The sequence below is a fragment of the Phalangium opilio genome, unplaced genomic scaffold (genome assembly GCF_054372755.1).
Source record: "Phalangium opilio isolate 3A_F unplaced genomic scaffold, DU_Popi_V2 ptg000032l_1, whole genome shotgun sequence".
NCBI classification, from domain to species: domain Eukaryota; kingdom Metazoa; phylum Arthropoda; class Arachnida; order Opiliones; family Phalangiidae; genus Phalangium; species Phalangium opilio.
The window spans coordinates 2,581,296-2,595,932 of NW_028324159.1; the positions used below are offsets into that span (position 1 = coordinate 2,581,296).

Below are 14,637 nucleotides of genomic sequence, written 5' to 3' on the forward strand. Positions count from 1 at the left end.
TTTCCGAAGGTTCGTTCACTGATATCTTGACAGCAAAAGCGAAGGCGGCAATTGAAAAAACTGCCGTTTTTTTACTGTCGACTAACACTGTCCCAAGCTATAAACCTCCCCGAGCGAAAACCAAAGAAATTTTTGTTAAAATGTCGGATACTAACTCGAAATCATTCTTGTGAAAAGTGGTAAAAGTTTAATATAACCCAAATTTAAAAAACGAACATGAGCGAACGAAGCACTTAAGTACTAATTTGAATAAAATGCGATAATTTTTGAAATTAAGATACTCTAAATAATTTTAAAATTGAATATCACTTTGGTTACAGTTTTCAGTGGCCGACACCTCGTGCTTTTTTAAGTTACATGCCACTCCCTCCTGGTCGACTGTAGTTTTTCTAGGTGAGAGTGCACGTGACTTATGACGTCAAGGAAAGCTTTAACCAAACGAGTAAGTTTTCTCTCTGGAGGAAACTTCCATAGCAACAATAGCAACAGGCGAAGCTTGACGCGTGTTTCGGCTTTCGGATGAAGAATTTTGAGCATTAAGTCTCGGCTCGTTCATTCGTGGTTTAAGTTTCTCCGCGCGCTGATAAGGGTCTTATTTGCGGCTTTACGGTAGTGGACGGTTAGCCGTTATTTTAAATTTTTTAACGCTTCGTCGTGTCACGTGTGAAGTGGAACTGGAACTCGCCGGCCCTTTTCTCAACTGATCTTTAAAAGGTAAATATTAATTATATATAATGTTTAAGTGTCATTGCATTTACTCTGAATAAATAGTCACCATTTTTTTTATTTTAAAGGTACTGTGAGTCTGTGACTTAAAATTGAATGTCTAGCCAAGGCTTACGATTTTACGAAAAAACTTCTGAAAGACAAGTGATTCAGCTGGTGAACATAAAATATATCATTCAAGGTAATTGATATTTAACGCATGTTTAATCGTCGGAGTGGATAAAAATAGTACGACATATAAGATAAGTCTTGATAATTTTTTTATATCTAACTTTTGATTTTATGTAAGCGCTGTTTTAGAACATGTGAATTTTAATTATTTAAAACATTCGGATAGTATTAGTTTAAAATTCTTAGCATATCAGAGCTTGTGGAATTAATATATTAAATTATTATTATTATGGAAAACACAATTGGTCTGAGCAAACGACAAATGAGAAGAAAAAGAGCCAGGTATCTAAAAAATGTAAACCATAGAGTATCAATTGAGCCCCAAGCTATATGTCAAGATAATTTTGAAAACACAGGTTTAGAAATCCATTTAAATGATGGCACAAAGATTGATAATAATAGACATACTGATATTCTTAGTGACGTAGCTAGTAACGAGGATATGGGTAATATATCTGCAATCTCTTCTAGTTCTGATGACAGCTGTGAAAGCTTTCCCAATAGTAATAATAATTCAAGTTCTGATTGTTCCGAGGATCAAGGTGCAGGTCTTGCACAAGATCTTAAACATTGGATAATAGAGCACAATGTTGACACAGTTAAAGTTAACAGTTTGCTTAAAATTCTTAGAGCCAATAATCATACAGAACTACCAAAAGATTGCAGAACACTTTTGAAAACTGTTAGACATACTACGGGGATTTCTAGAGTGACCAACGGGGAGTACTGGCATGTTGGGTTAAAAGTATTTTTGAGAAATTTCTTTGAAAAATATCAGGACTATCCAGAGGATATTTCATTTGCCATCAATATTGATGGCATCCCTTTATTTGAAAGCTCAACTATTACTTTTTGGCCAATTCTGGTGGGGGTTTATAGTTTTTCAAAGGGCATTGTTGGAGAAGTCTTTCCAGTAGGTGTTTTTTGCGGTGAGAGTAAACCTGGTTCCCTTGCTGAGTACCTAGATCCATTTATTCAAGAATTATCAGATCTCAGTCAAAATGGGTTTTTATACGGGTCAAGGACAATCAAATGCAATCTAGATGGACCATGTATTTTAGATACGCCAGCTAGGTCTTTTGTAAAAAATACAAAGGGTCACACTGGATATTATTCTTGCGACAAATGCACTATTCAAGGATATATGTTAGACCATAACATGGTTTTTTTGGAAAAGGATACGGACGACTCAGTATCGCTGCGCAGTAATACCACTTTCCGAAATCAAGAGAATGAAGAACACCATTTAAGAGGTGCTCGTTCTCCTCTCGAGATTCTAGACCTGGATTTAGTAGCCCAATTTCCATTTGATTATATGCATCTTGTATGTTTAGGGGTAGTCAAGAGGTTCCTAAGGTCTTGGGTTAAGAAAGGGAAGTTCATAGTCAGACTAAGTAGTCGCCAAGTAACTCAGTTATCATCAAGGTTAAGCATATGTACCCGATATATTCCAAGTGAGTTTGCTAGGAAGCCTCGATCACTGAAACATGTAGATCGTTGGAAAGCAACTGAGTTTCGACAGTTTCTCCTATACACGGGTCCAATTGTTTGTAAGAGTATTTTGGCTAATGACGTAATGGACCACTTTAGGTTGCTTCAGTGTGCGATCTATATCTTAGCTTCGCCTTGTTTTTCTAGAACACTAGTTGATTATGCAGACGAGCTGCTTGAAACGTATGTTTCTTCCTGTCCTGATTTTTATGGTCAAAAATTTGTTAGTCTGAACGTTCATAGTTTAAAACATTTAGCTGCAGATGTGAAAAGATATGGACCATTAGATGCTTTTAGCGCATTTCCATTTGAAAATCATTTACAGTTTTTAAAGAAAAAATTGCGATCGCCTAATAAACCACTTCAGCAGTTGTGTAAACGTTTAAATGAGGGTCAGAAACTATTCGCTAAACAAACGAGAGATAGTGGTAATCTACTGAAACAGCAATTTAAAGACAACAGTCCCAATATACCAAAGAATGCTCAGTCTTTTAAAAAATTACAGACCCCCAACTTTATTTTAACTACTCGATCTGGTGATAATTGTGTTAAATTAACCACTGGGGAAATAAAAAAGATAAAACATATCTATCGGACAGAAGGAAAGAAAATTATGTTAGCAGGAAGTTTATGTAAATATTACGATAACATTTTTACGTATCCTCTACCTTCGTCAGCCCTGGGCATGTTTGTTGCCAGAATCTCAAAATCTGTTAATCAAAAATGCTTCCTTAGTTCTAACGACAACAATTCACTGGTCACGATTATTCCAATTCTTCACTATGCATAGTTTTCACGGATTAAGAGTAGCAACTCAGATTGAATCTGAAAGATAGAACAGCTTTTCTTTAGTCCGTTTAGAAAAAACGACTACTAAAATATCAGGCTATCATTTTCACATTAAAGCAAATCGCGCATCCAATGAATCTCCTACAAGGTAACTTTCCTCCTGATTTCCAGGCTTAGCTTGGCGAGGCTAGTGGGCGAGATTTATAAGTGCACTCATAAATTCCGCCCACAAATTCCATCTGCCTTCGACAATTAAGTCAAAACTTGAGTACATGAGGATACTCACCTTGTAGGGGATCCACTTTGGACCCACTCTTTGCTTTAGAGTTATTTTTTAAAGAAATAAATGCTAAAACGGGAGATAACAAATGAGACGTCATTAACCATTTACTTTCTTTATTGGAGGATTCTAGAAAAACCAATAGGATTTGGTTTTCCTTTGTTTTTTAGTTTCTATACTTTAGGCCAGATCGATGTATGTAATATTCAGCTTTGCCGAAGGAACAGTTGAGGCTGTACCATTGTCTTGGTGCCCGAATGAGAAATCCTGCTTCTGGCCCCCAGGCAGGTTGAACCACGACACTGTTAAGCTGATCACATCTTCAGCAAAACCTAGTTCAGACTGGAGTTTGTACGAGGGGAAAATAATCTACAAGACCAGTACGTTACTAAATATTTAAAAACATATTCGGTTTGTCAACATAAATAAACAAAATTTCCGCAGATTCATATAGTCAAGCGAGGGAGAAGCTGAGGAAATCGGAGGTGACCTCCGACTTAGCCAGTGAAGCAGAATGTGGGCGAGGCAAGAGACGAAGGGTTAAAAAGCTATCCTCCGTAGACGTTTTGAATAAATCTGATTCAGAAGATGAAGAATTAAACCTTTCTGCAAAGAAAACGCAAACAATCAAAGGACGAAAATCTATCGTCTTGCCAAAGGCTCCTCCAATCCCATTGAAAAATAGTAAGTTAACAAAAAAAAATGCGAATACCCCAAAAGTTTAGTATCCCAAATGGGTAGGATTTTATGAAAAAACTATTAATTTTAATGTTTTAGTTGAAATGGCAAAGTCGTTAAAGAACGATATGAGAAGAACAGAAAAAAACAAACTAGCCCCTCATGATAAAAGTACGTTATATTTCTGATTTATAACCCAATTACAATTTTGTTTTTTGAAAAAAGTGAGGAAGGATCAAATTAGGAATTCCTCTACAAGTCATTATCTAAAAGTCTTCAAGAGCAAGGGTTCTTTATCTTCAAAACTTGGGAATGAAGGTGGTCATTGTACCACTAAAACCATTGATGGAAATATTTTTACTAGTTCTTATTCTTGTGGTGATTCTTCCACCGACTCCCGTGACAAATGTGGTACTATTGCTAAAACCAATGACAAAGGTAATTACTCCATAAAATATTTTTTGAAGTTGATACTAATGTTAAATATTGAACGTGACTCTTCATTCAAAGACTGTGATGATCCAGCCTCTTCAACCAAACACTGTAATGAACGTGGATCGTCCACCAAAGAATGTGATGAACATGACCCACCAACCAATAACTGCCATGAACGTGACTCGCCAAACAAAGACTTTGATGAACGTGACTCGCCTAACAAAGAATGTGATGAACGTGATCCTCAAACCAAAGACTATGATGAACGTGATCCTCAAACGAAAGACTGTGATGAACGTGATCCTCAAATGAAAGACTGTGATGAACATGATCCTCAAATGAAAGACTGTGATGAATGTGATCCTCAAACGAAAGACTGTGATGAATGTGATCTTCAAACCAAAGAATGTGATGAACGTGATCCTCCAACCAAAGACTGTCATAAAGGAAATCCTCAAACCAAAGACTGTGATGAACTTGAGCCTCCAACCAAAGACTGTGATGATTATTCCTCTCAAACCAAAGACTTTGATGAACGTGACGCTCCAACCAACGACTGTGATGAACGAGACGCTTCAACCAAAGTCTCCAAAAAACATGTCTCTTCAATTAAAGTCAGAGTCTCTGAAAAACGTGACTCTTCAATTAAAGTCAGAGTCTCTGAAAAACGTGACTCTTCAACCAAAGCCTGTGATGATAGTTATTTTTCCAACAAATTAGACTCTAAACATGGTGATGTACGCAATTTCCTTGCAGAACATTCTGATGAATTTGTAGAGGAAATTGAGTCTTCAGATGAAAGTACCTCTGGATCTTTTCCTTCTGATAAAACACTTGCAACACGAAAGTCCCCTGGAACAACCAACTTTGAACGCGTTTCTCTCGAAACAACCCGCGCTAGCTCCATTTCATCTAAGCGAAGAAAACTATTTGAACCTTCGCCGTCAAAATCCAAAATACGTCCTAAAACTCTAAAAACTATCTCGCCTAAAAAACAAATCAGAAGTGGTAAAAGTTTCAAAAATGCATCGCCGACAAAGCTTCCAAGGGGTTTAAGTAGCTTTAAAGCCCGTTCACCATTAAAGAAACCGCACAAGCGCAAAAGCCTAAAATCATTTTCGCCGCTAAAACAGAAAAGGGATCTCGAATGTGAAGAAATTTTGCCATTAAACTATGAAAAGGATTCCAGAAATAAAGATTTGTCGTCAAAGAACGATAAACCCAAGAAAAATCTGCCCATTTCGCAATCACTTCAAGAGTGGAATTCGCCTCTAACCAGCCTTAATTCTGGAACGCCACGACGAAATATAAACACTGCGCTTTCAGATGTGTTTGTCAATACATGCTATTCAGCCAATGATTTAGGTAATATAATCTGTAATTTCGATTCGCCATCAAGCCTAATGACTTTGCTTTTAGCGTCAACATCAGAACCAGTGGCTAATAGAAATGCGTATCATAGAAATCCTGATAATTTAAAAGGTATAGTTTTTTATGACTGTTAAGCACTTTCTTCTACTATGTACAAACTTAGTCTCTTTTACAAGTGGCACTTTCAAAAGGTTTAGAAAATACCCCAATAGATGGTTAGTTTTACGTATGGTCTCAGAGACTTGTGGACTGAGGCATAACCCTTTAGTTAATAAATATTCGTCCAATTTTATTTAAAACGGTATTAATCGACATTAGAGTAAATTTAAAAATTATAAATTTCCAATTTACAGATGAAAGTAATGAAAAATTCAAGAAAACCGTTCTTCTAATGCTGAGTGATTTGAATACGAAAGTAGATTTTCTCATAAATAATTCCAAAGAAAGTACAGGTGCCTCAAATCAAGAGATAACTGAAATAGATGAATTTCACAAACTACCTCTTTCTTCACTCCAAGAACTGAAGTTAGTAGAAAACCTACTGGAGGACGAAACAATTCGGAAAAAAGCTGTAAGGGTTACATTTCTATTTTCTCGCGTTCATTTTATAAATATAACAAAATGTAACTATTACAGCAGATTAAAATGTTTGCTTCCTATGGTGGGAAAAAAATAAAAAACTGTTGTCAGAGACTATTTGATAAAGTTTTGGCTCATCACTTAATCTTGAAATTCAACTGGATAGGCTCTGAAACTAAATTCTCCTTTGCTGAATTAAATATTAAATATGCTATTGTTGGTAAGATTTGTTTGGTACAAAATTTCTAATTTGGAACTTAATAAAATAATTTTTTATTCCAGCGGCCATTCAATCGAATTTCAAAGGTATTAAAGAATATGAGGCTGAATTAGCCGTAAAGAAGTATGTCAGGGGAGCTTATGACAGAAAAGGTGGGCGTGCAGAACGAAGGAAACGGGCCGAAGAAGCAAAAACTAAACCCTCTGCTTTGGAAAGTGGAACTGATAACCAATTTTCTGAAACTGATTGAGCTATCGTTTATTCATGTTTTTGGGAATTTTTTATATTTTGAAATAAAGCTGAACATTGGTTAAAATTTGCGTTATTGTACAAAAGTCAATCATATCTGTCGAAGTAAATTTTCCATAAGGTTGATATTGAATTTAAATAATTGTTAAAATAGTTTAGATGAAAATTATTGTAAGGATATGTGTAGGCCAAATGTATGGATATAGCGGATTCAGTTCCTATTTGGGAGAGCGGTGCTGGTTTTTTGTCAACACGAAACCGACTGAAAAATCTCGTGTTGAAATTTTGTTGATTTGGTTATTATTTTTAAAGTTTTAAGTTTAAGGATTTTCAGCTAATTCTGAGGTTACGTTTTAGTTTTAATGTCCTAAGCTTGTTCTTAGGTTATGATTTAAATCTTTCTAAGTTTTGTTTTTTATAATGAAGACCAAATTCTTCTAAGTTTTAAGGATTTAATTTTTATTTTTTACGACCAGTTTTGGGTATAACTTCTCTCCTGAGAAATCCAAAAGCAAGTGCCTTATCGAAGGCAAATTTATTTTCGTGAAAACTCTTGTGAGGTCTCTTTTTTAAAAAGGGGGTTTTTGAATATAATGCCCATCGTCACTATTTTCGTTACAATTTTACTGAACGGGCTTTTGGGTGACGCATGGGATTTTTTCTTTAGTGACCAATGTTTATTTTAGGGATTATTTTGGGTAGGGTCGGGCGAGGCGAATCTTTTCAATGGAAGAGGTATGCTTAACTGATTCTCCTCGCTCGACCTTTGACCTGTGTTAATCTCTCTTTTTTATTTTTTCCTTTTCAATGTAATTCTTATTTTAAGGGTTAGACAAGTTGAGCAAGCCCAACTTGCTTATTTTAAATTTATCTTTTTTTGATATAATTTTTCTACACTCCCCGACAAAGACGTTGTCTTTTAAATTATAAATTTACATCAATTTTTACACAATTCAAATTTTTTTTCTTAATGGTTCATGCAATTACTAAAGTTTACAATGAATTTAACTTATTCTTAAAATAGAAAAATTATATTTGATTACATGCTTATTAAATACACTAAATTTTATACAATACTAATTAAATACACTAAATTTTATGAACAATTTTTTCCTGGCAATAATAGGTTACGAAACAATTAAATTTTAATTAGGTTTATTTTTCTAAACAACAATTTTTAGGTTTTTAATGCAATTTTTAACTTAATTTTTAATCATTTACCTCTAATGAGTACAATAGTTGTACTGGTCTTCTTATATCATGACCTTTATCGTTTCTAACTACACACGACCGCATTTTAGCATCTCTACTAATTATTACTTTTTTGATTTCCACTTTTTTCTTTTTCTTTTTAACATTGTCCTCGTGAGTTAAAACCTGGTTTCCTAATTTAATTGTCTTTTGATTTTCGTTTACCTTGCTAGGTTGTTCTGATTTTAATTCTAAATTTAATGTTTCTGTTAAAGATCTTTTGTTTTTTGGTTTTCGTTTAAATTGTTTTCGCGGAGATGGTAATGTTTTCGTGGATTCAAATTTTGGCGGGGGAAGACACGTGGCGCTTTTTACTACGTTTACTAAACCAATTCTCACAACACTGTTGTTTAAATTGACCGATGGGGAACTGCTAGGTCCTTGGATGACCCAACCAAAGTGAGTTTCCAAACAGACCAAATTTTTTGTAAACCTTTCTACTTTTCCGGTAACTATTTCCCAATAATAATCCCCACCAATTAAAATTTCAACATTTGTATCCCCCATTTTAGATTGACTTGGGGGGTCGCATAATTTCAATCCCTTTTGTTCCATTAATCTTTCCACCTGATCAAATTCCTTTGTGGAAGTAGCTTCGCACAAGTAAGGAAGGACCACTGCTTGAATTTCTATTGTTTTATTAGGGTCTACCTGACTTTGAAGGTTTAATTTTACTACTTTTCTAATTTCTGAATTTGGCGATTTGTTGGCGAAATTGTATAGCGTAACTGTTTGTTTTCCCACTTCTGGTAATTCTAATTTCTGGGCTAACTCCTCTCTAATAAAGCTGGCTTGAGCTCCTCCGTCTAGTAGTACTCTGACCCCCAATTGTTTTTCTAAATGTTGAGGGTTTTGAGCAGTTGTTTTTGCGGTTTGTAATAAAACGGAACCTAACTCTAACTGAGACGAATTAACTGCCGTGGATTTAACTGCAGTTTGTTCCTGATTTTGTTGTGCTTCTCTATTACCTAAATTTTGGATATTGGCTTTATTTTCACTACAAACAGCTACGTTATGACTACCACTACAGATTTTACAAGTTTTATAATTTGAGAAACAATTTCCAGCCATGTGTCCCCTTTTTATGCAAATAAAACACCTATTCTGTTCTGTTATCATTCTTTTCTTATCTTCTATACCATAATTTTGGCAGTTAGAGGATGAGTGGGTTTGATTGTCGCAAAATATACAAAAGAAAGAACCCCTGTTTTGATTTGGGTTGAAACTAAAATTTTGATTTTGATTGCCACTAAGATTTTGACCTGAATTGAAACTAAAATTTTGATTTGGATAATTTCCCTGATAATTTCCTTGGTTTTGGAAATTACCATAGTTTTGAAAATTGCCATTTGGTCTAAAGTTTTCCTGCCATTGGCAATTTTCATTGTCCCTAAATATTTCCTGTCTTTGTTGTTTGCCCACGCCCGCCTGTAATACTGAAGCTGACGCAATTTTTTGTCTGTCTTCCGACGTTTTGAACTCCTTAGACTTATTTTTCTCTTTAATTTTATATCCTAATCTTTCTGAGGTCTCTCTAGCGTCTAATTGTTTCGCTAAAAAGTCCATTAATTTCTCTATATTGAACTCGGCGTCGTATGACCCGGCTAAACTATATTGTACTCTTATTTCCTGCGGGATGCTCTCTAAAATAGCGGGGCAAAGTGAATACCCGCTGAGCGACGTGTCAACCCCTAACGATGCCAAACTTCTTAAACTAATTTCGCACGTATTATAAAGACGGCGTAATCCCTTAACATTATTAATATCATGCACAGTTTCTAAATGTAAAATATTTTGCATGTGGGCATGTTTTACAGCCCCTGGCTTATAATAACGGTTTTTTAAAATCCTGATCGCTTCGTCGTAACTAGCGTCAGATGCGTGTAAGCCTTTTAAAGTGTCTTTGGCCTCTCCGGCTAAATGCGACTCTAACTGAGATAACTTCTCCATAGGAGATAAATTAGCACGGCTTACCGCTAGTTCAAATCTACGAAAGAATCCATCCCATTGCATGAAGTCTCCGGTGAACTTGGATATTTCCAGCGACGGTAGTTGTGACTGGGCTCTGAAGACGAATCCTTGTGGGATGGTTCCCATATTTGATGCCTGGCTGAAGGCGTTGGGTCCACCGGTGGCTCCGGTGACCATGGGTGGCACAGTGTTGTTTACCGTCGGTGGTCCAGCGACCATGGGTGGCACAGTGTTGTTTACCGTCGGTGGTCCAGCGACCATGGGTGGCACAGTGTTGTTTACCGTCGGTGGTCCAGCGACCATGGGTGGCACAGTGTTGTTTACCGTCGGTGGTCCAGCGACCATGGGTGGCACAGTGTTGTTTACCGTCGGTGGTCCAGTAATGACTGTGGATCCGCTGATGGAAATTGCTCTTGATGATTTTAATTCACTTATTTTTCTTTCTGTTTGGCTAATTAATATTGTTATCCCGTCTTGAATTTTATCCGATTTTTCTGCGTCCGCGTCTATCGCTAAGGTATTTGATAAGGGCATTAAATCCCACACGTCTTGATCTAATTTTTGAAGTACGATTTCTTTTTGTTTAAGTATTTTTAAATTGTCTTCTAAATCCTCCGATTTTACCGACGGATCAGCTAAAAGGGTTTTAATCACATTTTCGCTTCTAGTTACCGCGGCTCTAGTTCTTGAACGAGTTCCTTTTAGTCTTAATAAGTCCGGTGGATCTCCGGTTGTTTGGTTAGTGTTACCCGTAGTTGTTTGGTTAGTATTACCCGTACTTCCGGTAGCTTCTTTATCTGCCATTTTTTTTCTAATTTATTTTAACGTTATAAAAGTTTTTCCGATTTTTAAAAATTAAAGTTTTTACGCGAATAGCGATTCCTAGTTTTTCCCGGGTTTCGACACCATATAGCGGATTCAGTTCCTATTTGGGAGAGCGGTGCTGGTTTTTTGTCAACACGAAACCGACTGAAAAATCTCGTGTTGAAATTTTGTTGATTTGGTTATTATTTTTAAAGTTTTAAGTTTAAGGATTTTCAGCTAATTCTGAGGTTACGTTTTAGTTTTAATGTCCTAAGCTTGTTCTTAGGTTACGATTTAAATCTTTCTAAGTTTTGTTTTTTATAATGAAGACCAAATTCTTCTAAGTTTTAAGGATTTAATTTTTATTTTTTACGACCAGTTTTGGGTATAACTTCTCTCCTGAGAAATCCAAAAGCAAGTGCCTTATCGAAGGCAAATTTATTTTCGTGAAAACTCTTGTGAGGTCTCTTTTTTAAAAAGGGGGTTTTTGAATATAATGCCCATCGTCACTATTTTCGTTACAATTTTACTGAACGGGCTTTTGGGTGACGCATGGGATTTTTTCTTTAGTGACCAATGTTTATTTTAGCGATTATTTTGGGTAGGGTCGGGCGAGGCGAATCTTTTCAAAGGAAGAGGTATGCTTAACTGATTCTCCTCGCTCGACCTTTGACCTGTGTTAATCTCTCTTTTTTTTTCCTTTTCAATGTAATTCTTATTTTAAGGGTTAGACAAGTTGAGCAAGCCCAACTTGCTTATTTTAAATTTATCTTTTTTTTGATATAATTTTTCTACAATGGATATGTGTAGGCCAAATGTATGGATATGTGTAGGCCAAATGCATAGATATGTGTAGGCCAAATGTATGGATATGTGTAGGCCAAATATATATATATGTGTAGGCCAAATGTATAGATATTTGTAGGCCAAATGTATGGATATGTGTAGGCCAAATGTATGGATATGTGTAGGCCAAATATATGGATATGTGTAGGCCAAATGTATAGATATTTGTAGGCCAAATGTATGGATATGTGTTGGCCAAATATATGGATATGTGTAGGCCAAATATATGGATATGTGTAGGCCAAATGTATGGATATGTGTAGGCCAAATATATGGATATGTGTAGGCCAAATATATGGATATGTGTAGGCCAAATATATGGATATGTGTAGGCCAAATGTATGGATATGTGTAGGCCAAATATATGGATATGTGTAGGCCAAATGTATAGATATTTGTAGGCCAAATGTATGGATATGTGTAGGCCAAATATATGGATATGTGTAGGCCAAATATATGGATATGTGTAGGCCAAATGTATGGATATGTGTAGGCCAAATATATGGATATGTGTAGGCCAAATGTATAGATATTTGTAGGCCAAATGTATGGATATGTGTAGGCCAAATATATGGATATGTGTAGGCCAAATATATGGATATGTGTAGGCCAAATGTAGGGATATGTGTAGGCTTAATGTAAGAAAGGGTGTTGGTCAAATGTAGGAATATGAGATGAGTGATTGGTGGGTTAGAGTAGGAAGGTGAAATGGGTGAATGATGGTAAAGTGAAGAAAAACGATCGGATTAGGGATGGGCTAGTGATGGAAAATCAGAGGGAGAATGATGGGTTTTGTGAAAATTTATCGTGATTCAATGGTGGGGAAGTGTGAGAATACGGATTGGGCGAGTGGTGGAAAATCGTAGGAAATAAGATGGCCTAGTGGCGGTGAAGTTGCGCGTAAAGTGTCGGTATTAACTTGAATAAGTGTCGGCCCTTAGGGTGGAAAGGTGGTCATTATTGTGCTGGCAATCTTTAGGCTTTTTATTAAAACGCCAGCACTAAACCATGCGCTGGCAAGGTAGGACATGTCCAGTGATGTACCGCTGCTGCGCCTACACTGCTGGGCCAGTATGTGGCCAGCACCTGCTGGGCCAGCGATTTTGTGCTACTAGGGTATGAACTTCCTTATTTTGAGGATCGGCGCCGTTTTTCAAATTTTATCTTAAGGTTGAAGTATTTTAACAATAAAATACTGATTATCGTATTCTACATGTCTAAATACATAAACTGCTTTCAAACGTAAAATAAACAGTTTTCAAACTCGAAAGTAGGTGAGTAATTTGGTCCGAGAAGATTTTTCTAAATCGTAATTAATCTGGGTTTTCCGGACCAAGCCCAAGTCAGTTACGACCATTTCGTTCCAAGAATGTTTTGGGAGTTAGGATCTAATTCTATGGAGAGCGGATGATCTGCTGGACGCGAGTCGTTTCGTAAAACTGGGACTTCCGAAATATCATTCAATGTTAGGGGAGCTTCCTGGTTTATTTCCTCAAGAGGAAGTTGTTGCGCCTTCCTTTTTCAGATAAAATAACTTCCCTCTTCCGTTATCCTTCTCCAGTCATACATCATAAATCTCTTCAAGAGGAAAACGACCCAATCTCTTTTTTTTTCAGGCACCTAATCGGTTAATACCTACATCGTGTATTTCATACCACTTACGGTACTGTTCTATCAAAAAATGGTAGCGTCTAGATTTTCTATTTCCTTTACATCGCAATTTCTAAGCGTGATGATGGTTTGAGGGCTGCTGTGACTGATGGATGAAATCCTACTCGATATTTAATAAATGTGTTGTCAGCAGTTACAGATTTCGTTAAATCAGCCATACCATATCTACCTGGGAAAGACACACTTAGCAATCTTAAGCAAGCCATTTATCCCTATTTTTGCAGTGCTTTGAAATGCACTTGCAGTAATTATCGCGAGTTAGCTGACATATTGTTAACAAAGTATGTAAGACCTCTGTTGGACAACTTGGCAAAACATGTTACTGATAGAAAAGAGTTTGTTAAGAAATTTAACTACAAACCGATATCCAGAAAACATTTAAAGATGTAGATCTTGATATTAATGTTCCTCACTAGTTTTAAATAAATATTTTTGTGATATTGTTTCTTACAAGATTTAAATAAACATTTGTGATATTGTTTCTTACAACTTTTAAATAAACATTTGTGATATTGTTTCTTACAAGTTTTAAATAAACTTTGTGACATTAATGTTCCATACAAGTTTTAAATAAACCATTTGTGATTTTTGACTGGACATTTGAAATTCCCGCTTGCAATAAAGTTGGATCTCGCGCCATCTATTGATTGTTTCGCGCACCCTTCTACTAAGCTTGCCGCCCCCTTCGGAAGAACGATGTCCAGGCCTTATGTTATACAGGGGGCTATGCTAGAGGAAAGCTTATTTAGGGTAAAGTTATAACATCTACTTAAAAAATTCGTTTAGGTTAACAAAAACCGCTATAAAATCGATCGTTGGTAAATAACGAATATATTTTTTTCCTGGTCATTTATTCGCTAACAGTAGGTAGGTTCGGTCATATATCCATTCTGCCATACATTTAACGCCATCTTGGCTGGTCCATCCGGGTGCGGTAAGACTCAACTGGTTCTCAAACTCTGCATAAGGATGTGATGTTCTTGCCTAAATTTAGTGAGATTTAGCAAGCCTATGTTAAAATCCCATTTAAATAGCATGGGTGAGGGTTCTCTATCAAAACTAGTGGGCTTCATTTAAAAACCGCATTGACAGACTATTATCATGT

At 36.2% G+C, this 14,637-nt stretch overlaps 1 protein-coding gene across 1 annotated transcript; it reads left to right on the top strand.

Annotated features, from left to right (window-relative positions):
- The first annotated feature begins 500 nt into the window (after positions 1–500).
- LOC149685268 (uncharacterized) lies at positions 501–7,044 on the top strand. The gene is made up of 11 exons (XM_089870910.1): positions 501–714; positions 795–907; positions 3,628–3,837; positions 3,902–4,141; positions 4,235–4,306; positions 4,361–4,573; positions 4,646–5,935; positions 5,990–6,052; positions 6,295–6,512; positions 6,581–6,740; positions 6,803–7,044. Exons 3-11 carry the CDS (start codon positions 3,651–3,653, stop codon positions 6,988–6,990), a joined length of 2,631 nt encoding a protein of 876 aa, XP_089727036.1. The 5' UTR covers positions 501–714; positions 795–907; positions 3,628–3,650; the 3' UTR covers positions 6,991–7,044.
- Positions 7,045–14,637: the final 7,593 nt, after the last annotated feature.